Raw genomic sequence first — 27,350 nt, 5'->3', positions numbered from 1 at the left:
ATATGTATGTATGAAAATGATGAAAGAAAAATTATATCCATTAGGCTAAAAACTTTCCTAGCATAATGTGGTCCGCATTTTTGACAAAAATAATTATTTAGAATAGAGATATTTTGCAAGATACAACAAATATATATGTATGAAAAATATGTTTTCATAAACAATTAATTTAAAGAGTCGTTTCCCGAAATATTAACCAAATTACTGATTGAACAAAAACCCTAATTTGTTTTGATAACTTATACTTTTGTATCTGAATTAAAATAAACAATAAATAATATTATTTCTATCGATAAATACTTTCTCATCCCTAAGTCATCTCAGACGGAGTCCGGAGATCGCATTCTGTCCGTGGCTTAGTACCAAGTTGGCTGTGTATGTTGCACGTTGTAACCTCTATGTTATGTGATAGTTAATACCGGCTTGATTGAGGTGAGACATTTTTTTTATTTACAAACAATTTATTTATATACAACCTCTTTTTTATTTATAAGTGAAAGTTCGATCGGAATATTAAATAAAACATGCTAGTATCAATGTTTTGGTATTTATGACATGGCAGATTATATTTAAAAAAAAAATATATATATTTTTTAACTTATTTAAACTGTTATTCTTTTTTAATTGTCTCGATTATCTTACGAAGTAAATTTTATAGACGGCCTGTATTATTCACATTACTCTTGTTTTTGCGCGAGTGGAAAGGCGGTAAAAGTATTTGCAATACATTAACGATTTTATCTTCGAAACTTAGACATTGTTTACAAGTTATTACGGACAGACGCTTTAAGTTTATTAGACAACACATTTTAATATGATAAATTTTACGAAAATAGGAAAAGATGAAATTTTACGTTCGAACGTTCAAAGAGTTATTTTACAAACCGTATGAAGAAAATAAATTGATATGCAAATTTTAAATCCGGTAACCTACAATCTGTAATTTCTGGTTAAAGAGAGATAGCGATATAAACATGACGTCATTAGTGACGTCACGTAATGATCAATTACAGCTCAATGACGAAGACAATTGAAGATTAACCTTGAACTTCATGTTTGATCATAACATTTAACCCATAAAGCGCTTGTTATTGTTGCTTTATTATTTTCTTAACTATTAAAAAGCAGCTTTTTAAATTGGATACATCGGAATGCTTAGCATATAAATGCTAATTTAATTCACACGGTAGATTATCATTCATGACAAGTGTTGCTAGGAATTCGATGTTTTCACCGGGCCAATTTTAAAAGGGCGTATTTTAACTTTCACTTGAGCCGGACTCGCTATGACGCAAGGGGCACCATTTTTCATTGGCTATCAGGGTCAACAGTCAGAAAGATGCTTAAATTATTCCATAGCTTTTATAGCTAATATAGCAAAAGCTTTTGGTGTTGAAAGGTTTTTCTAGTAATGAGACAACGTCATAAGTCTTGTAAACAATAGCTGGCATACATTTTATGAATTTAATTTGAATTCATGAAACCAAATTAATGGTGACAGAGAGTTAAAATATTTACAATCGAATGATAGTTTTTTTTTTTTTCACTTTATAGCAAAAAAAAATCTTTAAGCTTACTTATGTCAACAAAATAGTTTAACATCAGTATAGCATGACAATATTTAATGCAATATTATTTATATTTATATACAATTATAACAAGAAAACAAGAAATAATTAAAACACTTTCTATAACATTAACGATAAATATTATGACGAATTACAAATATACAATATATTTATTATTTAAGCGTAAAGCCAAGCGACGGCACGCGAGCGCCAATTTAACATTCTTTACGCATGCACAGACAATCGGAAGAAATGTGAAACTTTATTTCTTTGTAACATCACTATGTTAATATAAAGTCGTGTCCTGACAATAGTAGTGATGTCTTTTGTTAAGCCTAGTGCACATTAGTTGCTTGTGAATATATAAAGTTTAATTTACCTTTTTTTTTTCCTTGCAATTTTCTTCGTAATCAACTCCTCGCTTTAAGTTTTGATTTGGTTTTATAATCTAAAGTTAAGACTTTGTAACACTTTCTGGAATCAATAATTAATGAAAAAGTGATGAAATTGTTTTTTCAGTTCCGAACACTATTTGCGCTCTTCAAAATCGAGGGTCTATGTTTTATCACACCAATAATAGTTTGCTTTGCCCGCTGAAGGTTCAGGCACTAAATTTCCAAAAATCGTATATTTTTATCTTAAATACGTTTCCAGATTATTTATATATCCTCTTCTTTGTTTTTCCAACTAATAACAGACCGTAGTTACAGAAACTAAATAAAATTGTATCTTGAAAAATGCTCTTCATTTATCTCTAATGTTGGCTGACTTTCCCAAGTAGTTTATATATGCTGGAAGCATACTCAAAATGTCTCCTTTTCTATTTGCCTTTACTTATAGCAATGTGATGGGTTGTCGTTCAATTATTGGTGATTTTTTACGATTCTTATAACTCTTGTGTGTATAGTAGCAGAATATTTCTCAAAAATGTTGAGGCTCTAATGAGGTTTTTGCCAACAACAGCTAAGCCACTAGTAAGAGCAAAAGCCATTGGTAAATGTGGATTCAGTACAAATATTGGGTCTTAATTGATGTGTACATTTATATAAATCAAGAACAATAAACGCTTTTTTTCTTCTTATTCTGTTTCCAGTCGATTTCATACAAGTTCATTAAACAAATATAAATTTTTATAAGGACGTAACCATGCTAATTGTGGGATCATTGTATCTGGTATAAAGACGTTATTTTATTATATTAATAAAAACAATTAATTAGTTTAATAGCTTCTATATCAATATATACCAACGTTTAATGTCAGTTCATTATAGAGATGTCTTTTTGAAGATTAGTTTACTATTTTAGTGAACGTAATTACTGAATTCTGCACGTCAGAATTCAAACTAAAAGTTAGACGAAACATTATTTTTTTCTATTTATAAATCAACAAAGTACTCTTCGTATGTAGTGTGTTAATGCAAACAAAGAATAAACATATACGGAAATATAACAATTAATAACAATCATAACATAGTCTAGACTTTGTCTTAGTCTTTAATTGCTCGAGGTAGTCTATTCATGCTCATTCTATGTATATTAGCTTCTGTTAAAGCGATAAGAGATAATATTTATTTACGAGCCCCATGTGATTTTATTTTAAATAATTTCGAAAGATTTTTTTCTTAAAAACAATTTAACTGAAATTGTACATAAAATGTATAGATACAAATAATTATAAATTTCTACACACAATTTAACCTCTGTCCAGCTCTTAGACATAACATATTTGCGGTTATGGTTGTGATATAACCCGTCAGATAACTGTTTTCTGAGATAATATTAGTTATCCAACTAGGATAATATTGTTTATATCTCGCTTCAAAGTAATTAAAAAAGTCAATACTCTGTCATGTCGATTGTCCATATTTTGATAATGTCAGAATATGTACAGATCTCATATAACGAGTCATATTTTCCCCTACTTATTATTCCATTTCTCACTGAAGATCGTGTTTTTTCAATACATATACAAAAAGGATAGATATAACTATTCCAATGAAAGTAGAGACTGGACTCCATGAAGATAATATCTAGTAATAAATTAGATACGCGCCATTTTACAAACAAATGTTTGAAATATTCGTGTAAAATATGTATACAATAATAATTATATTTGTTTCAATTAACCTACACATAAAAGAGATTTAAAAAAGTAATCTACAATAAACACATATTACTATAATGTTTACAAACAAAAAAATTACATTATTTTCATGACATAACTAGATCAAATCAAAGTTTTATCCAATATCCGCAGAAACAAAGCGTATAAGTCTATGAAAATTATTATTTAGGTTCTGCGATAACAGAAAGTTTGTATGTTATTTTTTATTCAATGAAATTCAAATAGTTTGGATGGACAGAAAATATTTAATAGGTATATAAATTTACTATATTATATATCATGATGATGATATATCTCTTTACTTATTTAAACGAGACGTAAGTGGGTTGTCATATTTTACTGTTAAACAAAAACGAAAATTAAGGAGTCCGATTTTTATTTATTAAATATAATTAGCAATAGAAAATAGGTTAAATTATGAGCTGTTTCTTGGTCAGATATTATATTTACCAAAGAACCATATAAAATAATTCATAAATTTCAAAACTTCAGCCTAATGTATATAAAAAACAAACTCCTGCAAAATTCTAGATCCTTTAATCTCGTTTTCCGTATCAGCAGTCTAAGAACAGACAAGGATATTCTCTTATTTCCTTGTGACATGATCCTCATTAAGATATTTCCTTTTGAATCATAATTCAACTATTTAGAAATTACACTTGCTCTCAGCAGGAGATTTATTACCCACCTGTAATGACTGTGGCATAGAAAGTTAATAAGAACTCTCGTGAACTTGAACTGTTAAATTAAATGCTTATACAGGTTGATACTCGCTTCTGGCTTCACCTATATAATGCATCTAAAGTGGGCAGTGGTTAATCATCATACAAGCTAAGTGTATACTGTCATAGATACATGCATTTAGAGAGAATTGGTCACATTAACTAGTTTATAGTTTTAGTTTGCAGAACTTATTTGAAGGTTATTTAATCATGCTATAACAAAGCCATTAATAAAAAAAATATACATTTTTCATGTGCAAACCAAGTTGGTATTCGTATTAAAAATTCGTTAGAATTATACATCTAAAATTTAACTTATTCAAGTTATGTAAACACTAATCAAAAATTTTTAAATAAACATATCACACATATTATTGAAACATTGTTTTCTAGCCTCTCAATATTTATTCATAGTTTTTCAATTAATATCCCAAACACGTCAAGTTTCTTCGATCAATCTATTTAACTAAGGTGGCACTCACTTGATCTTTATCATAAGTGTTTACGTTAAACATCAAGTAACCTGTCAAATTTGGGAATTAATTTTGTTCGATTTTTTTTTTAACCAAGTTTTAGAAAGTAGGTTCTACATACGCAGAGTATTTAAAAGTTTAGTACGTAGTTAAAATAGGTTTAACATAAAATGCCACAGTTAAATCTCTTAATAATGATTTTAATTAAATTAGTACTAATATAATATAAATCTTAAATGTTTATAAGCGTTCACTATAGTGATCCAAGATGAACTTTACTATACTTAGTTTTTGAACTTTAAGAAATCTTTCGCTAAATTCTAGTCATGTGAATATTTTTAAAAGGCATTTATTTAATATTATATATATACTGTGATCAATGGAATAGTAGTCTCGTGTAATGTTTTTAATAACAACATTATAGGATGTTCAATTTTCAATTAAAATTTGTTACTTACTATTTAAATTCATTACTGCGAAATCAAATAACAACTTCACACATAAATGAAGAAGAGTTTTCGATAAAGTGTGACTGATACATACATTCATTAATTTCACGTGTCAATAATGAGATTGTATCGAAATAGAGTTGTCTGGACATCAATAGACGCTTGGTAATGGTGATTTGATAAAAGTTATACAGTGAGTGCCAACAGAATAAACAAGTCTCATTCGCACACATACCAGCGTAGCCACACACGAACGTGTTTAAAATTATTTAATGTTTATATACCTTTCTTAATTCGATATATCTACTATTGATAATTTAATATGTAATCTCCGTTTTAATACCATATGTTATAATAAAGAAAAATATATAATTATAAACATAAAGACGCTAACAAAATCATAGAACAGAACTATAAATAATTAATGAATAATGGATATTTTAATTTTCTTTGCGTTTATTCTCATGTACAGTATGGTTACCGAACCCATGGTAAAATATGAAGTTTTTTTAATACTGTAATATAATCTGCGAAGATTAATCAATGAAAACTGGAAACACAGCGTTCGGAGTTAACTAAGCAAACTTGTAGTACGTATATTGACGTTTACTGTATCATCAATTCGTAGACGGTCGGTCATTAGACTCTTTTTTCGGACGCCGTGAAGGCTTCCAATACAAAGTATACCGGAAACGGTTTATAAAAAATCTTTATAATTTACGATATAGAATGACTTTTATCATAAAAATTAAATCTAAATACCTCATTATTTATTTTTAAAGCAAATAAAAAAGTAACTAAATTCATGGAAGATATATAAATATTTTATTTTAAATCATTTTCATACATACGATCTCGCCAATCAAATATCACCATTAAAAAGACGGGTGATTTCGTTATTTTACGTCACTTACTACTTAATATTATCCTTTATAGTTAGACTTACGATCTGACGAAAATTCCAATAGGATTTTTCTCGCAATATACATAATCTAATTACGATAAACATTAACTAAGTCTAATCTTTAAAATTATAATTAAATGCTGTCAGAAAGTATGACGAAATCGGTCTCTCCACTTTTATTTTCATTTCACATTCGAGACCGATAGTCGACTTTCTCTCGGACGAACTATAATTTTGTTAAGTGACGTACTTGAAAACGGTAAAAATATTTAAAACATCACACATACGAGGATGGTCAATATTTTTAGACTTTTCATTTATTCCACACACACACTCATTTGATTACATACATACATACATATATATATATATATATATATATATATATATAAAATATGTTGCTGTAATTTATATCACTATGTATAGTTAAAATCGTAGAAGCTTTGTACCATAATATTATTAATTCGTCAAAAATGTATTTATAACAGTTTATTTACAAATGAACAATCTCTTGGTACGATTAACTTAAAAGAAATATTACTAGACGTACTGTATATGGAATCGTTTGGTAGCAGGATATAGAATAAATAAATTTGTAGCAGTTCCAATTTTAGAAGTGTAACAAGGAAAGTATTCGCCAAATACCTATGGCTACAACAATAAGTTTATGGAATTTGAGCGATAACTTAAAATGCTGGTATTTGACACGCTGTCCTGAATACCGGATTAAAAACTTTGTTTTATTACTTTTCTAAAAAAATAAAGTATGAGAATACGCTTAGATTTCCTTGCCGTTACAAAATGATGCAAATTTTTCTTACTTTTTGCTGTTTTAGATTAATCACTAATGCCATCTAGTGGCCTTGACATAGAATTTTATGTGTCTAAGAGCACATTACATCACATCAACGACAAACCACTAACGGTTCTGCTGACAAAATTCTTGCATAATTGGTCCTCAAACAGAACTAGTACATACTTATGTTTGCGATATATAAAACAAAAGTTTAATCTATACTAAAACAAAGAGGCATTCGATATTTGAACGTAGGTGAAATAAACAGTTATGTTACGGGTAATAAATAAATAAAAAAAGAGGGCGTTGGGCCCAAAAAAAGTTTTCCATACAGGTTACATTAAATATACGAGCGGCCTCATTTCTATATTCGGTTACTTTTACTTATTTGCATAATTATTAGAAATGTTTAGTAGGGGTCATAGAAGATCACGTAGGTGAAAAATAAAGAATCCCATTGAATATTAATTACTACAGCTAGTGAGCTTAAAATTAATCATTAATTTTCATACAAGACTTTTTATTTACGGTTCAAATAATCAAAAAACTAATTAACTGTATATTTACAATTATATTTTAAGATGGATATAAAATATATTATAGTAAAACCTCTTTTAAATACACACTGGAATTTTACTTTCATTTATTTCATGTCACACGTCACTATTACTCACATATATAATTAAAAGTCGTTTACAACATACATTACAAATGTCTGGTATTCACTCAATAATCATTAAAACTAACAATTTCAAATAATATAATTTAATACGAGTTTCTTTGAATGATATTATTGTATCTAAATATTTAAGACACATTTTATACTTAGGTAGGTACACTTTAACTTAGTCGTTGTTATGCAAAATTAAAGTAAAGTAGTAAAGTAGTAACGTAAAGTTTAAATAATAATAATAATAAAATGAGATCTAAAATTTTCGCGAGTATTCATTTAAATGAAACTTGTATTATTCGGATTTACTACGCGGATTTTATTATTTAAAAACTACATAATTACTTTGCAGCAACCGAAACGTCGGGATTATGTAGTTTTTAAATAATAAAATCCGCGTAGTAAATCCGAATAATACTAGTTTCATTTAAATAATAATAGAACTCTAAGTTATCATTTAAAAATATTTTCGTGTAATATAATTTCAAACAATATTAATAAATTCTTTGAAATGACGTAAGTCGAATTGCAAAACGCAATAATCACGACCTATATTAAATAGATAGCTTAGTATATATTTTTATAAATGAAAATATATACAGCCTGACATACATAGACATATTTACAGTTACAAATTCATACAGCTGGAATGTTATTCCAGGTCAATCCATCTGTCAGGTTAGCGTCAGATCCGTTTAGAAATTTATAGCAATAACTAACAGATTATAAATTAAATTATTAATATTTCGTTATATATTAATTAATAGCTTTTTTCCGTTAAAAATTTAAATTTTATAAGAATTGTTTATTTTAATATCAAAAACCAACTCTAATTTTATATTGGTACTTATTTGTATATATATATATACATATATCTAGAGTAACATATGCTTTCTGAAGATTCACGCTTTATTTAACTGAAAAATAAATATATTTGTATTAAAATTTTTAAAAATCAAATATATGCTCATAAACAATTTGGACCTCATAATGTTTCATCGTTTTATATTTAATAGAATAGCAATATGAAACACACACACATACACACACACACACACGCGCACACACACACACAAACACACATTATATATATATACATACATATATATATATATATATATATTATAGCAATATTAATCTTTTTTTATATAATCATTAAAATACTATTACACAAACACAAATACATATATTCTGAAATCTGACGTATACATAAATATGCATATGTATGCATCTTAACACTTTCGCTGTACTTTCCCAGTACAACTTTCCAGCCTCTCAGTCACAATCATAACTCTATTATAACAAAAATACATTACATCATTCAAATACAATCAAAAACCCCTTATAACTTTATTAAAAACATTTAAATTACACCAAGTAACAACTAATAATTTAAATTTTAAAGGTATTTTTATTTTATCTGCGAGTAACGTTCCAAAATTCCGTAACAGATTATATTATACATTTCTAAAAATAGTGTTTTTATTGTTAAAATGTATATCCACTTCAATGACCTCAAACACACCACGATTGTTCGCGAGATTGTCATCACGGTTATTATATAGTTATGACAAAAGTAAGTGAGTTATGGTACATTAATTTGAAAGCGTAAATTACATGAGTGAATTATAGGGAATTCATTTCAAATTATCTTAAAATAAGTGTCTATTTTTCTTGTATATTCTTATTTCCTATAGCTTATTACCGTGATGTGATCTTTTTATCAATGATTTTCATTATATTCTCTTTCAATTGATAAGTGAGTTACGAATGTCATTAGAGCAGACCTTATGCCTACTAAGAATAATTGTGATTGTGGATATTGCTATGTAAGCCATAATTTTGCTTAAATGTGCTCAAGAAAGTATACGGTGACATTGAACGGGTAAACAGATTTACAATAAAATAATATTTTTTTTATATAGCACGCTAAAGTACTTCTACTATACGTTGCAATATTAACGATATATATATATATATATTTTAATATGACTTAATTGCACTCAGAAAATTTATTTATATACAGGGGATGTATTTACTACATATTTATTAAACCATAATATTATTCATAATTCCTTATGAAAATTTCTTTAAATACTTAACCTATTCCAACTGCTAACTGAATTTGAATCTAATTTGTTAACACATCTCACTTTCTACGAGAAAGTTGATAAACAAACATTACAAGCAACCGAATGTTTTGGAAGTTTTGTATGAAACCGGATAAATGGTTAAATGGATAAACAGATAAATCTATTAAAAGAATAAAGAAAGTAGGTCTAGAATCTATGGAAATTTATTTAAAAACAAAAGCAACCCACTAGTAATTACGTATAGACATAAAGGCACACCACAAAAAATATTACAAAGAAGTTATTATTATATAGTAAAACCAATATAAACTCTTTATATTATGTTCGTATTTTTAAAACGGCACACCATTTATATCTAATATACAGAATAGTCGACATATACATAATTAAAGAAATGTATCCCTTATTACTTTCAGGCGAAGGCCTAATTTAATTTATTTCGGACTCATATTTCGCGTTACTTTACTTTAATACTTTGACAACTTCATCATTACTCGCTCTTTGAAATAGTTCAACAGTTAATTTCTTTAAATATGGTTAGTTATTTATAATCAATCATAGTCATTCAAAAATATAACCACAAACATTCCAACATATATTTAAATCGGTACTTAAAGAAACTACATAATTTTTTTATATATCTTTCAGATTGTTATTGCTCTTGCGAAACACTAGTAACAAAATAAAATTAAATCAATGGTATGGTTTAGCGTTATACTTTCTATATATGTATGTATAATATTAATATACAAATGTATAATATATCTCCTCTTATTATCCTATTACATCTGCTACTATTCACGATAATGTAAAAACTTCTTCAACTTAAACAAATTGTACAAACGTTATTAACTTCAAGTTATATAAGATTTGAGTACTTAGCATAGCTTTTAATTCCATTGACTTCGAAGAAAAGGGTCTGTATTAAGTAGCTAGGTATATATGTTTGAAATTAACTAAAAATATTGTAGTCATATTGGAAATGGGAGGGTAGATTATAAAAGCTTTCTAGGTACAATAACAGATTTATAAAAAATGTTTATTTTGACTTTGTAAGCATTTTAATTATTTTTTCTTTTATTATCATACTTTTTATTTAGTTGAAATTCTCATTAATTATTGCTTGTGACGAGAACAGCTCACACTCAAAGCATCTCTCCCATATAATTATGTGTAGGTACCAATAGATTATAGGTAGTAAGATCAATTTAAGGTCAAGCAAGTTTCTATGAAGCCTCCTCTAGCTTACCAGGTGACATGTAAACAAAAAAGGTCATACTTGTGAACGATTTTCAATAACAATGACTGGTTCTACTTTCCAAGCTTTATTGATACAATAATAGTTTTATATTCTCACAGCAAAAAAAAAAAATTCCACACGCGGATGTAATTAGAATAATTGTAGATAAAATCATCATTACTTAAACCTACAAAACTTAATATGAAAATCTTGTTAAATATAAAAATAAATAAAATAAGGTTAAATGTATTTAACATCTTAATAAGCCAGTAGCAAACAAAAGAAAACAAAGCCCTTTGACGTGCTCAAGACTTTCTATTTCGTTAACCATACAATAATTTTTTTCTTAATTATTTATAATTATCTGATGTACTGAATCATAACGCTCTCATCCCTATAAAACTATACTCTCTCATAGACATATCAAAGATAAAATTAAAAATGATTTTATTTTCACAGTTTTTTAATTAATTATCTTGAAGTGTTACATAGCATTTAAATTTAAACGAGCACACTCTTTTGAGCATTACAGAAAATTTAACCACAAACTACAAATCATTGCAAATTACTTTCATAAATATTTTACATCAGAAATAGAATACAAAGCATTTATTCTCAAATCAATTTTAATTGACATATGAAAGTGATTTAATCAAACATTTCATCATCACATAATTTTGATTCAAAAAATAATTGTTCCCTGGATTTTTTTTTGCTCTTTTTGAATCGCTAGAAAACGTGGCAAAAATTCCACCAACAATTCTTATTATTATAAGACAATTAATAGTAAATAATAATAAAAAAAATTCTTCTGAGTACAATTTGTAAAAAAAGATGATAGGATAAATTTAAATTATATTACAAAGAAACATTTCTTGTTTGTACATAACCAAAATCATAATGTGCCTCATGAAAAAACTGAATTCTTTGAACCATTAAAATAAACGAATTTATTTATTCCTGATATACGTATCCTAATAAAAATCACAATTATGTTCACTAGCTTAGTTTTTACCTTCTGGTTAGAGCAGATCTATAGTTGGTAGAAATGTATTGAGCTTGGAAAGTCAAGACCGTGGTGTCCTTAAAACGGCTGCACTCACCTCAATGGTCAATGAAAGTCCGATAGTCAAAAGGTCAAGGATCGGTCTCAAAAATAATGTCAAGCATCCAAAAGTGTATATTCATTGAAAAAAGTGTTAAATTATAAAAAAAATCTATCTTTTATAGGCTAGTAAGCCACTTTGGTTTTTTGAGGTCGAATAAATTTGTCGCTCAGTAAGTTTTACTACGTTTTTCCTTATACATTATAACTATTATTAATATTTTTTTAAATTGTATGTGATAAAATAAATTAACTTAAAATCACGGCTCAGTAATTCGTATGTAAAAATTTCGCCTATTTTAAATTCGGCGAAATTTTTTTTTATATACTTTCTATGTTAATTGCACCTTTTTCGTAGGTATAGGTAAAAGACATTAATTCATAAAAGACTTTCTTTTCGACATTCGAAGTTTTTTTCCGGAACATATTTTCCCTTTCCATTCTATTTTCTTACATGAATATGTTTATTTTATCACGGAAATATCATAAAATGTAAACGTAACAATGCCGTGACTGAAACTGACGGTTTATGTTGTACATATAATAATCTTTAAAGAAGCTCTTACTGAGATCATAATCTTAGAGATCATAAGTAATTGGTGGATTTCGTTTCGTATATAACATAATATTTTGAGATTACGTATTAAGGAAAAGTGCAATAATTGATAATATATCATTGTTGTCAACATCCTGAATGCACTGTATCGGTAATGAGTCCTGGATTTGAAACCTGCTTTCTCTGTGATAAAACTTTCTCTATCAGCACAAGAACAAACGACAAACTTTATAGTAAAACTATTTTAAAATAAACTCTTAACTAAAAATATTTTTTGTACACAATTTTTGAAATTATTGAGTAAGTATGAAATTCAATTCAACAGAAAAAAATTACCTCGTTTGTTACCTAAAAATTTTTAAGATAAATGAATTATAATAAAACAGTCATGCTTTGAATATTTTCTATGGTTTTAGAATTATTTGAAATTTTATAATATAACAATAATCAAATAAATAACTACATAATGACACAAATATTCAGTAGAACTTTGAAACTGTTTTTTCACATTAAAGCCTTTGTTTTTTATTAATACGTATAACGTTCACATACTCAACTGTCACCGACTCTTGACACAAAACGAGGCAGTTATTTAACTGTTTCAACATTAAACAAAAACAGTAAAATACACGAAAGTATGAAAAAGTTTTAACAAATGGATATAAATACAATTTTATTCAAAGGTTATAACATAACGTTTAAAAAAAAATCAATAAAGAATTATCGCAAATAACACATATCTAATATCAAAAGTGATTGTGATTTCAACGAATAAAAAAACTCAACGTTAAAATCTAGTTGACATACACATTAATACATACGAGTCTTTTATAATTACGTGTATTGTACTTTTAGTATAAGAGGCAACTTAAATATGACGTACCTTTAAAAATAAAAACCCACGTATTTATCAAACCAGTAGAGAAATAACAAAAATAATAATTAATATATTTCATTACAAACCTACAAATAAATGAAATTTAAAAGTAGAAAGTATATTAACTTCATTCCAAATAAAAATAGTTCTAACTTTTAAAAATAGCTTCTTATTTTAAAATTATTTAAATTAAAACAATTTGATTAAAAAATAGATATCATTTGTTAGAACGACACTAAATGAAAAACATAAAATACACTAAAGAGAAATTATGTAGATTTATGAGGAAAATTTAGAACACTTCCCGATAAGTCATTACGATATTAAGATCCGAATCACGTACGTGATGAATGCTATATTTTACAATGTATATCTATAAAGGAAGCCAAGTACATAGAGAATCAACAAATATGTAAGGAGGCACGCGCCAGGAAAGCGTAACGGATTTAATGTTTCGGATTCTGTACCAATTGATTCGTAAATTGGACAATTTAATAGTATATAATGGTATATTATTTATGCATTTAAATAGCTAAACGATCTTAATCAGTGTCGTAGCTATGATTAGTTATCATAGATTTATGACCTACAGAATATTCAAGCAATATTGTATATATATATGTACATATATATAGGTATATTTGATAAAGAAGTTGCAAGTGGATATACGTTTACGGCACCGTTTCTTCGTATAAGGGAATGGATGATGAATTCAATAAACAAGTTTAATGGAAGTTTACCGCAAAAGTATGTCTGTCGGTCAGTCCAGTCTAACTTGTAATAAAAGTCAACGTGTAAAAGGTCTCTTCCTAACATTTTATTACCGTCTTTTTTCTACACGACCCAAACAAAACAACAAAGCTACATACATTTTGATTTAAAATTGTAGAGTTTCATGATATTATGGTGCAGCACATTACGTAGAAGATTTTTACGAGCTTTATCTAATTGGATAGTACGCCCTTTTGGAGGTAATAGCTTTAAATCTTCGTAAAAGGAGACAATAGGCCGTGAGAACTCTGTTTTTATACATGCGGTTTACCAAATGAAGTAAATTTTTAGAAACTCGTACGATATATGGGTTGGTGCATGTTTTCTTTTCATAATATTATTATGTGGAACATTCTACAGGTAACATTTATTCTAACCTCATAGGCTTTATTGTGGATTTCTAGTTTATTATGAAAGCCTCATTCTATATATTAAAATATTAATAACGATAAATACGAAGCATTTCATTTAGAAAGCTACAAAAATGCAAATAATATTTTGAGTATTGTTTTAAAAAGAAAAAAAATAATTATCTAAATTACGTATAAAATACTTGGTTTTCTCTTTCCAGATGAAATGTCAGCGGTTTTCTACCAAAACACTGGCTTGAGACTGACAAGGAACACGGTGACAGACAATTGATGGCACACTTTCGACCTCAATACCAAAGGTTCCAGTGAAAATGGAATTAATGAATACACGCTCAAGTAGACACACTGATGTTCTTAGTTTTTGAGGGGATATTTAAATGAGAAAAATACATTGTTTATATTAGTAATGATCTGACAATGGCAAGAAGACATACCAACGGTTGTGTGTACGCAAGAAGCTTTTGGACCAAAACTTTAACGGTTCATAATATAGGCGTAGTTATTTTAGTTTTAGCATCAATAGTAGTAACTAATTGTCACAATGAAACTAGAAAAGACGTTAAAGGAATCGAAGACGAAATACCTAAGAAATTGAAGATCATAGAAGCAGTCGCTGGAAGAGGATTTCTGGGTGACGTTTATCAAAATGGGACATTTAATACGGGGAACGGTTTGTGGGACAACATATTGAATAAGTGTACAACAAAACCAACAGTGAGTTGTTTGCAAAAGAATTTTTATTCGTACTTAGACGAAAGTTTAGATATTAACGGTGACATTAATGTTAGTAGTGGTGTGTGTTTTAAAAAGAATAATGTGGATATGAATAAATACAGTAAGGAAGCAAATATTATCTACCTCACCGGGAGTAAAGATTACGATGAGAGATCATTCGATGAAGAGAATGAAATCAACGATGATGATTCTGGTGAGTAAAGATTATGTTGAAAAATTATTAATTCTCTTAACTTAAAATATTTTCTAACTTGAGATTTTATTTTACCAGAACGCAGCGTATTTAAAAAAATCGGTAACGGTGAAATAGCTCTGCGTATATTTTACGAAAACTATCCTTATTTATAACATTATTTAGGACGCATAATATGTAAAATTTATACAACTAGTAGAAACTCATATTCTAGACACAGCGGGGTGGAAAGTTGAAGACATATTTAAATAGACAATAGAACATTTCCTCATTTATGCTACATCCGTGATGCGGCTTAGAAAATCCGTTTGACCATTTTCAATGTTAATTTTAGCCGCAAATTTACAACACTGCTTCGAAGTAAACTGTGTTACTAGTAGTTTGCGAACAATTGATAATTACAACTGAAATTTTGATCTCGTACGTTTTGTGACCTACCGTAGGTACTTTTGGAAAATGCAAACAACCAAAATTTTTTCAATATATTTTCTTAAGCTATTTGATAAACACACTAAATATATTATAATTTATTATTATTTTATTGAATAGCATATCACATATGTGTATCCGAACTGCAGTCGTATTTTTCTATGAATTTATTAAAAGATAACATATTTTATATGAGATTTCTGTGTAACCAAGAACTGTACTATAAAGTAATATAAATTAAAAAAATAATTATTTAGTCATTGAATCAAAATAAGTTTATTTCAAATTATCAATCATGAATGGCAATTTTTTGGTGGCTTTTTGTTTATTACGAACAGACCAAAAATTTCATTTTTTTAAGTTTTTCTGTCATTATAAATCGCTTTTAAACATAAATGGTTGACTTATTTTTGTGATTACGTTTTAATATCACGATATTAAACTCAAAGCACAATTTATAATTTTGTGACTTCTGATATATACATCATCATCAGCTTATAGGAGCCCACTTCTGAGCAAAGGCCTCTTCTCACATGGAGAAGGTTAGAGCATTAATCACCACGCTTGCTCAAGACGGGTTGGCGATTTCAATCTTATAGTTTGAAATTATAAGATCAGGTTTCCTCATTATGTTTTCCTTCACCGTCCGTCAGTGGTGTCTAAATACTCTTAGAAAGTACATATGACTCGGAAAAGATCACATTGGTACTTGCCAGGTTTCGAACCCGCGCCCTCACGTATGAGAGGCGGGCCTTTAACCTCCAGGCCACCACGACAATATATATACATATTATATGTAAATTAATATCAGACGGTTTTTTTTTTAACTTATTCATCTATTTTTATGTTCAAGTAACAAGCAAAGAAGTCTTTGAATTATAATCATTTAATAATTTTGTATACAGATGCGCTTAAGTTAAAGGATTTATAACAAAAATTTTTATAAGAAAAGCCCTTTTAAAAGTATTGTTATGGACAGGATGTTATCGTAACGTATAGTTTAAGTTTTAAGCATTTTATTATATTAAAGATATAACATGTTATTTAACTGTGCGTTCAGTATGAAGACAAGATCACAAACAATACCGTTAGAATGAACTCTTAGTTATATATGCTTTCTTATATTAATTTATATTATTATCATAATCATCACAGCAAAAACTACTCTTTACCTCTTTATCCATTTTTGATCTGAATAATTGTGGGCTTACTGCTGGAATTATTTTGTAAATGTATATAGTTAAAGACACTTATTTATGTTACTAAAATTAATATCTGCTACATGTTAATTTAAAACTTAATCCTATAAATATAAATTTTAGTAACGCTTGCATCTTTACTATCTACTTGAATAAAACAAAATTATCTCAAGGAATATCTTAGGAAGGTTAAGTTTAACTATAAAAAGAGTTTAACCATAAAAAGAGGTTTACATATAAGTAGGTTCATTCTGGGTTTTTCGTAAAACTGTATTAATGCAATATACAAAAAAAATGTTAGGTATTTGATATGATATGTATAAAAATTGTTAACACATACATACGTTAAATATAACAAAATTAATATTATGAATGATCTCGAAAACTTTTGTCAGTTGCAACGATATGTTAAGCAATAATTCTTATAATATATAGAATGGAAAACAAAACAATGCTTTGTCACACTTTAAAAATATATCAGATAAGTAAAAAGATGACAGACAGGTACCTACTGTCTTTCAATCAACTTACACTTTTCATGACGTTCCACGATCTACTTATATTGTTTAAGCATCGCATAGCTTGTAATCTTAGTATTGATTTTTTATTAAAATATTCATTTAGAGAAAATGTTCACAAGACTATTCTCGGTTGTAGCAAACATTATGAATCAATAACGGAAGAGAAATTGATGAAAAGAAAGGCTAAGTGGTGTCAGGTTTCCGTGTTTATCTGTATTTATTTTCTTTCAATCAATCATTTGCTTTTTATAAATACGCGTACGGTTATTTTGTGAATCATGAAGAATCATGTAAGCGCAAAACCCAAATGAAACACATAGTATAGGCGGCATAAAAAGTCTTGAGCTTGACGTTTTTAGTTGTTATTTTTAGACAGAATTCATTAAATTACTCAAGAATCGAAAAAAAAAATTCTCTTGATACAATAATGCTGTGTTCAACTTCTTTCTCAAAATATTACAACCAGGGGCTAGAAATAAAACAGGGTAAAATAAACTGAATGTTTCGAACTACGTTTCAGCATCTGTACAGATGTCATGTACAGATTTCTTTAAAATATAGATGTGGTAACCAATCAGCAGCATCAACTTTTATTTGATACAACAGACTTCTAAAGAAATACAATCGTTATTTCCTCATTGAAACGAAAATATTCGAAATCTCAGTGTAAATTCTAGAACATATATTATGTTATCTGAAATAAATTATGGGCAAGTTTCATTCATTCCGCTCAGTATTTTTAAGAGTTAAAATAACCAACATTCATACATCCATAGAAAATTTTTTCCTTTCATAACATTAGTAGAATTTTCCTTCAGTCTTTGAAGCTGTTTTCCACATTATTCTTCTGACGTTTAAGAGTTACATGTAAATTTAATCGAAAAGTCCGTACAGTTTACCAGATATTTTTTTAGGTTCATTATTATGGTATATGTATATTTTTGGTGTATCCCTACTCAAACCTAGATCTAAGTAAATCACATCATATTTGCAATTATCGTCGATATTGTATTGTAAACTAAAATTGTGTGAGCATATACTAAGAAATACAGAACTGTTCGCCTTTTCGTTTAACGGCGTCAGCAAAATTACTTCTCTCAGATCTATTACTTATATTTATGTCAAGTAAAATTTTTCACATATTACAATGTGACAACTTGTTAAGTATATTAACTTGTGACAAAATAATTTTTATATCTTGTTGAGACCAAAAATCGTCCCATCAGTTTTTGGAGCGGAACTCACAAAATCTTTTACTGTTATTTGTCATTTCGTATGTGTTTATTTTAACGGAAGAGTCGGTTGCATAATGACAATATTATTGCAATGAATGTACAAAACACATTCATTGTTTGAATTTAATTTTTAGAGCGCATGAAACAAATGTCTAATGCTGGTTATCATTTTGTGGTCTCGGTTAAAAGGAAATGTTAGACATTTTTGAAAAGTGTTTTTGTTATACGCTTGAATCATTCATTTATGTTTATCTTAATGAAAGATAATTTATTATTTGTTTAAAAACAACGTCTCACAATTCGTTATACCTATCTAGCAACCATAGAAATCAAAAATATTATTTTGAATTTGCACTTCAAAATTAAATAAAAATTGTGTAATCAGCTAAGATAATAAATAAATAAGATCTTATCAGAAAATATTAGTACCTAAAGCTACTTTTTATTGGCATTGATTATATTTTTATTGTCTAATTTCATTCTGAGCGCTTCAATACTATAATCAAGTTTAAGGAGCACTGCTCTTAAACCGAACTAGTTCTACTGAATATACGCTGTGTGCTAAACATTATTATGAGCCTACGTTCACAGTAGTTTATGTACTTTTCTGAGTCAAAACTGCCAAAAACAGGGTGTTTAAAAGTATATAACGGTCGCACAATTTGTATCTTAATAGTATTATAATATTATAAAAAAAAATTAAATAAAAAGTTTGAAATCCCTGCAGTTCTATGGAGTGTACCAAAATAGAGGATCCCAGTTTATTCTTAATAAATATTTGAATTCTAAAAAAATCAAATAAAGATAGTATTTATGAATTTCTTATAGTTAAAATTAAATTATTCCCATGATAGCAATATAGTCACCGTGTTGTATTAAGTCACAGTCACAATTAAAAAAATCAAATAAAACGATTTGTAGATCAATATTTTAGACCGAAGGATTATTTTTGTATTAGAAATTTGTATAGTTACAAGATATAGTTAAACTTAAAAATACTTTTATCGGTAGTCTAAACCAATTAGTCCAAAAGAAAAAAAAGGAATCTTTTATTAAATATACTTATTTATTCTCCTTACATACTTTTCTTAGAAACACCGTTAGAGGAAGTAACTGATGCTTTATATGGCAAAGGAGTTAAATTCCTAATGACCCATGATATGAAGATAGCCCTACCTGAGCTTATGTTCGATGGAGCGACACTAAAAGTATCTCCAAGGGCATTGACTAAGACTGGGGCCTTGGTACACATTGACCTAGAACCAAGACACAGTAACGGAGATGGCAGAATATTTATCAATAAAATAAGTAAGTATAAGTAAATATATAATTACGCTATGTTCTTCTATTCATTTGTATTCCTACTAGATACATACAAAAAAAAATATATCGTTTGGTGTACAAAGTTACTTTAAATATTTTGAACAAAAAAAAAAAAAAACAAATAAAGGAAATATATTCCGATAAAATAAGATATTTATCTAATAATTAAAGTAAAAATTATTTTCGTTATTTAAAATAGTTTTATAATAACACAACTAGATCCTTTTTTAAATCATTCATCAAATCATAATTATGATAATTTTCGATCATATTTAATAATAACTAACCTCATTTTCAGAAAAATACGTAAAAAAGAAACTTGTAATGGCTGCCTTGGCTATCATATTAGTTATTAAACTAATCGCATTAAAGTTAGTATTCGTGCTGCCCGTCATACTCGGAGTAACCACAGCTAAGAAAATGTTCCTAAAAGTACTGCTGTTCCTATTCCCAGCGTTGAGTCATATATTTAAACTGTGTTCGTGGTATCACCAGAACTACCATACAACGAAATACCATCACCATCATCATTTAATTACACATCATCACAAGGTATGATAATTTCCCGTGCATCGGTTGCGTTTGTTGGAATTCGTTTATTTTATTTTTTCTCCTGTCTTGAATCCAGGTACCTCATGGCCCACCAGCTCATGTATACGGCCCACCACATGGTGCAGTGATTGTCAAGCCACACGAAACTCACAGCCCATCCTTCGAACATTATCCCCAAGATTGGGAATTATCTGGTCCTGGTCTTGGAAGCGAGTAAGTCAATTAAACTTAATTTTTTGATCATCAATTACATTATAACTTTATTTTCATTACTTTGTAGTGGTATTGTAAAAACGGAAAATATAATCTTAATTATTTCAGGTACTTATCTGATATTCATCGTAACGCCATAGCAAGTTTTAAACCAAACGAAAACGACGTCAACGATATCAATGCGTGGGGTCTCGGTCTTCCAGGTAAATGAAATTCTAGGAAACTATAACACAAGACTGAATTATGTGTATGAACCTTATATTTTTTTATCCAGCAAATTCTCTTAATATTGGAGAATACGCGAGTCCCAGCAATGCTATACAGAACAGCGTACCTCATCCTAATTCTGGACAAAAAAATGTTATAGGCCCTGGAAGGTATGATTCTTTTTCTTTTTCATTTATATAACCTTTTTTATATTGTTATCTAACCGATCTCTTTACAGACCCGCTGGACCACTTCAAATAAACCCATATTATAGAAATAAAAAAACTTCTCAACGTGATCCATCTCAGGCCGAGAAGGAAGCCCTGGTGCGTTATTTCAAGTTATTTTAGACGTTCATTTTATAACTGTAAATATTTTAATATAGATTCATTTGCAAACAAACATTCATTATATATTTTGCCATTTTTTCGTTACAACTAAAACAGAGAAAAATTTTTCTTCCACATTTATGATATCGAATGGTGGAAGGGAAAATTAAAATTTATGAGGCCTGATCTTTAATGCACGCCATATCATAGATTCGAGCTGCGGCACTTGCATCCAAAGCGCCGGCTTCTCCAGTCCGGGACGAATTGATCCGAGTGTCAACCGCAAAACTGACTGAAAGCAATCGAGTCAAGGCTGAGACGGAGTTGGTAAAACAACAGCAAGAAATACTCGCCGCACAAGATCCAGTGAGTGTCTATATTCACTAGAAGTTTTTCTTTGACATCTCCACTTTAGAATGGGTCGTAGCTGACATAACTTAAAAGTCAATATCGCTTAAATTTTCAGTAAATCGTTAATAGTCACATTTAAGTGCAAATTTACATTATGAATACATTTGATCCATTATAGTACCTTTTCTATGGTTCCGTATACAAATGGTTATACGGGACTATATTACAAAGAATCGTTGGTCCATCTGTCACCAGACTATATCTCATGAACCATAGTAGTCATATGGTTTAAATTTTAAAAAAAATTTACTAATTTTAAATGTGACTCGACTTTCTTTATCTCTTTCTTTTCAAATCTATATGTATCTATGACGCTGCTACAAAATTGTGTTCCAGGAGACCATAGCGGCAGAGAAATTCTATGGAACTCTCATAGACAGAATTAACATTATACTTAATTCTATCGGTGCAAAGGACTTTGGATGCCGTGAAAGAGCCATCTGCGCACTTTACAGTGACCCCTTTAAACATGCCCCGTACAGCAATTTAGTGTCTAATGAGCTTAGCAAGTGAGTAGTATTGAATTAATTCCTTTCATATATTTAAGGCATATTTTTATCCCATAAATATCATAATTTGAAGTGTCTCAAACAAACGTTTATTGCAAAAATCATAAAAGACCTTTCTTAAAAATCTAGAAAAAAGTTTTCTTTTATTTTTCCAGTGTAATTTCAATTATACAGTATTGACATAAATTTGTTCGTGATCTATATACAGGAATTTAATATGACAAAAAAAAATAACGTTCTTTCATATTCTAATATATATCTACCTGAAAATATAACTATCAAGGTTAATGAAAGACTCAATCAATGGATAACATATTCCAGAGACTCTAATGAACTCGTACCACCAGCCGACAGCAAAATGGCGCTCCACTATTTTAGATATGTCCAAGCGGCTAGAGACGGCCAAGAATCCAAAAACTGTTTAGACATATACGCGAAATGTAACATTGACTACAACAAGAAATAACACCTATAATGAATGTACATGTATGGTATGGTTAATCAATTCATAGCAGGGTCCCAGACATAATAGTTTTCAAAGTAATTGTGTTTAAACTATTGTTTCTAAACGAATTGACTTAAAACATTGATTCCTCACGAAGAATATAATATATAAACAGAGTAATGCATTTAATACAGATTATATTCTATTTAAATATAGTTGTAGACGCAATTAAAACTATTTTTTTAAGTCAAATTATTTATTTTCATATATTTACGGCTAATTATATTAATAAATCTTCTAAATGGAATTTATATTGATGAGTATATTTTAATGGTTTAGATATTAAATTGATGATTTGTTGAAAATATTTCGATAAGAGAACATTTTTTACAACAGATTTCCTACAATTATAATAATATAGTATTTCATTAATGTAAATTCTGTCTTTATAGCAGCTAATTTCTGTCAACTGATTTATTTATAGAAAAGCCATCAAGTCATTAGGACGTTATCATGTAAATAGGGAATAGGTTTTTATGTAACGAATAAAAAAATTTAATAAAAATCATCATTTTATAATATAATACGAAGTTTTATTATATAAAGCATAATGTTTATTACAAATGAAGTGAATAAGAGCCATGGTGCGTGTGTGTGTGTTTTTATGTGCGCGCTTTTGTGTGTCTTACTAGAGAGGAACAATAATTATGAATACATATATAAGAGTTAATTAAATTTATTTATTTTATAATGCTGGCTTTTTTTTACACATCTTAAGTAATAATTGATGATGATTAAAAAAAAAACTTCTCAATCATAAGGCGGCTCGAAGTGTAACTGTACTCCTAGTTTTAAGTGATTCGGAATATTATATATTCCCGTTGAATAGGGAGCTCTTCCCAAAGGATGTTCAAATCTTTTGTCAGCCCAAACCGGTTTTCTGTTTAGTCTATAACAATCGAACAGAAAGTCTAATATCCTGTGATTATCAAGAATAGTAAAGTAGTGTACCAAATCCATTGTCCTAAGACTGGACGAGAACGCTCCAAGACCTATGAGACCATCGTATCTCCACGAGCGACCTTGGAATGCCCTATGTAAAACCGCTCCACTCTCAATACCATACCTCAAGTAAGGTGCATATATGCATAGAAACCAACCCCATTCCGTCTGAAACATTAATAAAAATTAACAATAAAAATCATTTAAAATTTGTACTATCAATCGGTAGTTATGTTATATATATATATAAATAAAAAATGTATTATAGGTACGTCTTTAAGTGTAAAATATAATCTCCTTTTTTATTTAAACTAAACAAAACATTCGCCATTCCTTACTAATATTATAAATGCGAAAGTAACTCTGTCTGTCTGTCTGTCTGTAACTCAATCACGCCTAAACTACTGAAACAATTTGCACGAAATTTGGTATGGATATATTTTGATACCCGAGAAAATGACGCATTCCCATGGGAAAGTTCAGGCGGGCCGATCACTTTTAAGCCTAAACTGCTGAACAGATTTAAATGAAATTTGGTAACGAGATAGTTTGAAACTTAAGAAAGGACATGTGTTACTTTTGACCGCGGAAAATCAACGCAATCCCATGGGCAAAATTACTTTTCTGGCCAAGGAAGGAAAAACAAAAAACATCGTATATAAAAATGTATTGCAGTAACCTATCTTCTTAAAATGTATTAACCTTACCTAACCTATGATAATCACACTTAGTATGGCCTCATCCCATCTCGGCATAATTCAAACATACGTACAAAAAAGTACAGCTCAGGTTTTTTCATACTACTATACAAAAAAAACTATCCAATGCGGACGAAATCACGGGTAAAAGCTATATATTACTAATTCTGAAATTTACGCGGACGAAGTCGCGGGCAAAAACTAGTCATAGATAAATGTTATAAAAAATAAAATGTTGTGTTTCGGATATGGTAATAAAAGTTCGTCTTGTCTGTCCAAAAAAGTCCAATCCTTGTTGAATTGTCACTAACTAGTAACTTCTATCTATATATAGTCTATGTACATTGTCACACTACATACGAAACCTTTCCCGTTTCTCACCCAGTAACTTAGTTAATACGTTAACATAATTTGCGAAAATTCATTAATGAAAAACTTTTAACGCTCCGTATTTAGACTATTGGAGTGTTCTATGAATAATTAATAGAAAGGACCATACACTACGTTCACAAACCTAAGATACTAATAAATTTTTAACGCCACGAAAATGTACTTAAGAGTTTATTCACTATTTTTTATATGCTCTGACGTCATTGAGATAAAGATAAATACCTTCGGACAGGGATTATATCTATTTCCGGTCCGAATCCCGTATTTAAACCAGGGCATCGGTTTCCGTTTGTAAGCATACATGAATTGGAAGCCAACGATGGTAAAGAGTTCATTTGTGGGGTATGTTGCGGCCTGTTGGTCATGCCTAAAAAGCGACGATTGAGATTTGAGGGACTGTTGTCTGAATTTATAAGTAATAATATAAGTATTTAATGTTATATATTAACGGGTGAGAAGTTGCTCTCGCACAGGTGTGAGTGCTAGCTTCGTTGAAGTACCATCCATAAACATTATGTGTGCTTGTCCACACAGCTAGATCAAATGTAAAAGAGAACGGGTGTGATATATTTACGTCTTCTGGATAGTGCCACTGGAAATAAAATAATATTTATATATATAATACCGAAATATTCATAAAAAAACACACTAAATATATAACTAACCAAGGGGTGATAGAAAATTTGAGCGGGTGTCAAATACATTGAACTGTTAAATTCGTCGTGATTTGTGTCGTACCAGACACCCAAGATGTCTTCCAAATGGGGATAATGGTAGCGGCCTTTCATAATTAGATGTGTGGAAGTTGCTGTCGTGAGCACATGTCGAGTAGTTATGACCGCACATCCCCCTAGTAGTGTTAACCTTTTGTATACTGTGTTGCAATAACAGCCAGCATGCTCCATACCCTCCTGCAATTATCAGAATTTCTTCAATAACAGTCTTGTTATAATGATATCAAAGGTTTATTATTTTGTAACAACATAATCCCGACATTTAAGTTCCTTCACAGCAAACTTTCATCTCGTCTGTCCGTGATTACGGTTGATGTTAAGGAACCGAATGTTATTAATTCATTTAAACAATTTTGTTGCTATGGTTCTGTCACTTATTTCATTATTTCTTGATTCATACTTTTTTCATTCTATTATAATGTAATTGTATGTAATAATGTAATTATACATATTGTGTGACAAAACATAAAATGTATGTATGTTGTACATATCAAACTCAATGTCTCAGGTGTCGTGCAAAATCATCTTGAGTTTGTTTGGAGTTTATTATGCATTTGATTCTAAATGGAAATTTCAAATAATTAAGCTTAGAGAAACTTAGGGTGCATTCTGATATCATATAACGGGTGAGGGCAGTACGGTAAAGGTGTTAGATAAAAAAAAAAACTTACTCCATGCCATTTCGAACCTACAGCTTTATGGTGGGGTGACATTCTATAAGGACGATTCTGTTCCTTAAAGTTTCCTGCATGCGGCAAAAAAAATGGTTCCTCGATACGAAAATCTGGAGATTCAAAGGACTTTGGCACTTTATCTTCTGTATCATGAATAAAAAGTGAATGGGGAGAAGTGTAACGATGAGGGTCGTGCTCTTTTTCTATGGCTGGCGCATCCCATCTTATTTCTTGCCTCCTCGACAACGAGGGAAGGAATTTTGTAAACAATATTAAGTACCTGAAAAAACATCTATTTGGTACATAACTATTATCTTACATTTGAAATCCTTATAATTAGTTAATATTAATTAAACTAAATAAGTGCCTAATTTTATTTTCAAGTATGCAATGAAGTTATGTTTTGCAAGCCCGTATAGTGATGTACATTACAATTAATAATATTATTTATCTCTAAAAAAATAATATACTTAAAAAAAAATATGACATTCCTGGTTAGATAAATATTAGATGATATTTATAAGAACGGTATGGCTGCAATACTTTTTTATAGTAACGGCTAAAATTATTAATTAATATAAAAAATCCATCGATACAATATAGCTGATAATGTTTTATTATAACACGTTATAAATGTAGCATAAATTATGGAAAATAAATAATCAATGTTTATAATATTTCTATTCTATTATGCTATTAAAATTGAATATCAACTTTGTAATTATAATTTTCATAATCTACATTTATAATTTAAAAAAAAAATTAAAATAAAGAAATAATTATACAAATACCCAAAGAGTCTCATCTTCGATATCTGAAACCTCTGTGTCA

General features: G+C 28.9%; 2 protein-coding genes across 3 annotated transcripts; one reads left to right on the top strand and one right to left on the bottom strand.

Moving 5' to 3' along the window:
* Window positions 1–349: 349 nt before the first annotated feature.
* On the top strand, window positions 350–23,772 carry LOC116774898 (uncharacterized). Of its 2 annotated transcripts, none has more exons than XM_032667679.2 (11): window positions 350–432; window positions 14,921–15,648; window positions 20,125–20,340; window positions 20,654–20,907; window positions 20,984–21,120; window positions 21,229–21,323; window positions 21,395–21,497; window positions 21,566–21,653; window positions 21,867–22,022; window positions 22,404–22,576; window positions 22,898–23,772. In XM_032667679.2, the coding sequence occupies exons 2-11, from the start codon at window positions 15,138–15,140 to the stop codon at window positions 23,040–23,042; spliced, it is 1,878 nt and encodes a 625-aa protein (XP_032523570.2). In that variant the 5' UTR covers window positions 350–432; window positions 14,921–15,137; the 3' UTR covers window positions 23,043–23,772. The 2 variants fall into 2 exon arrangements, with proteins under 2 accessions (XP_032523570.2, XP_061380122.1); XM_061524138.1 differs by lacking the exon at window positions 350–432 and adding an exon at window positions 14,421–14,549.
* On the bottom strand, window positions 23,758–27,324 carry LOC116774798 (uncharacterized). Its single transcript, XM_032667558.2, has 6 exons — window positions 27,311–27,324; window positions 26,517–26,799; window positions 25,777–26,022; window positions 25,561–25,703; window positions 25,334–25,478; window positions 23,758–24,191 (listed from the first exon to the last, which is right to left on the bottom strand). The coding sequence occupies exons 1-6, from the start codon at window positions 27,322–27,324 to the stop codon at window positions 23,832–23,834; spliced, it is 1,191 nt and encodes a 396-aa protein (XP_032523449.1). The 3' UTR covers window positions 23,758–23,831.
* Window positions 27,325–27,350: the final 26 nt, after the last annotated feature.

Source organism: Danaus plexippus, chromosome 23 (genome assembly GCF_018135715.1).
Source record: "Danaus plexippus chromosome 23, MEX_DaPlex, whole genome shotgun sequence".
NCBI classification, from domain to species: Eukaryota; Metazoa; Arthropoda; class Insecta; order Lepidoptera; family Nymphalidae; genus Danaus; species Danaus plexippus.
This window is presented reverse-complemented; position numbering and strand designations above follow the sequence as displayed.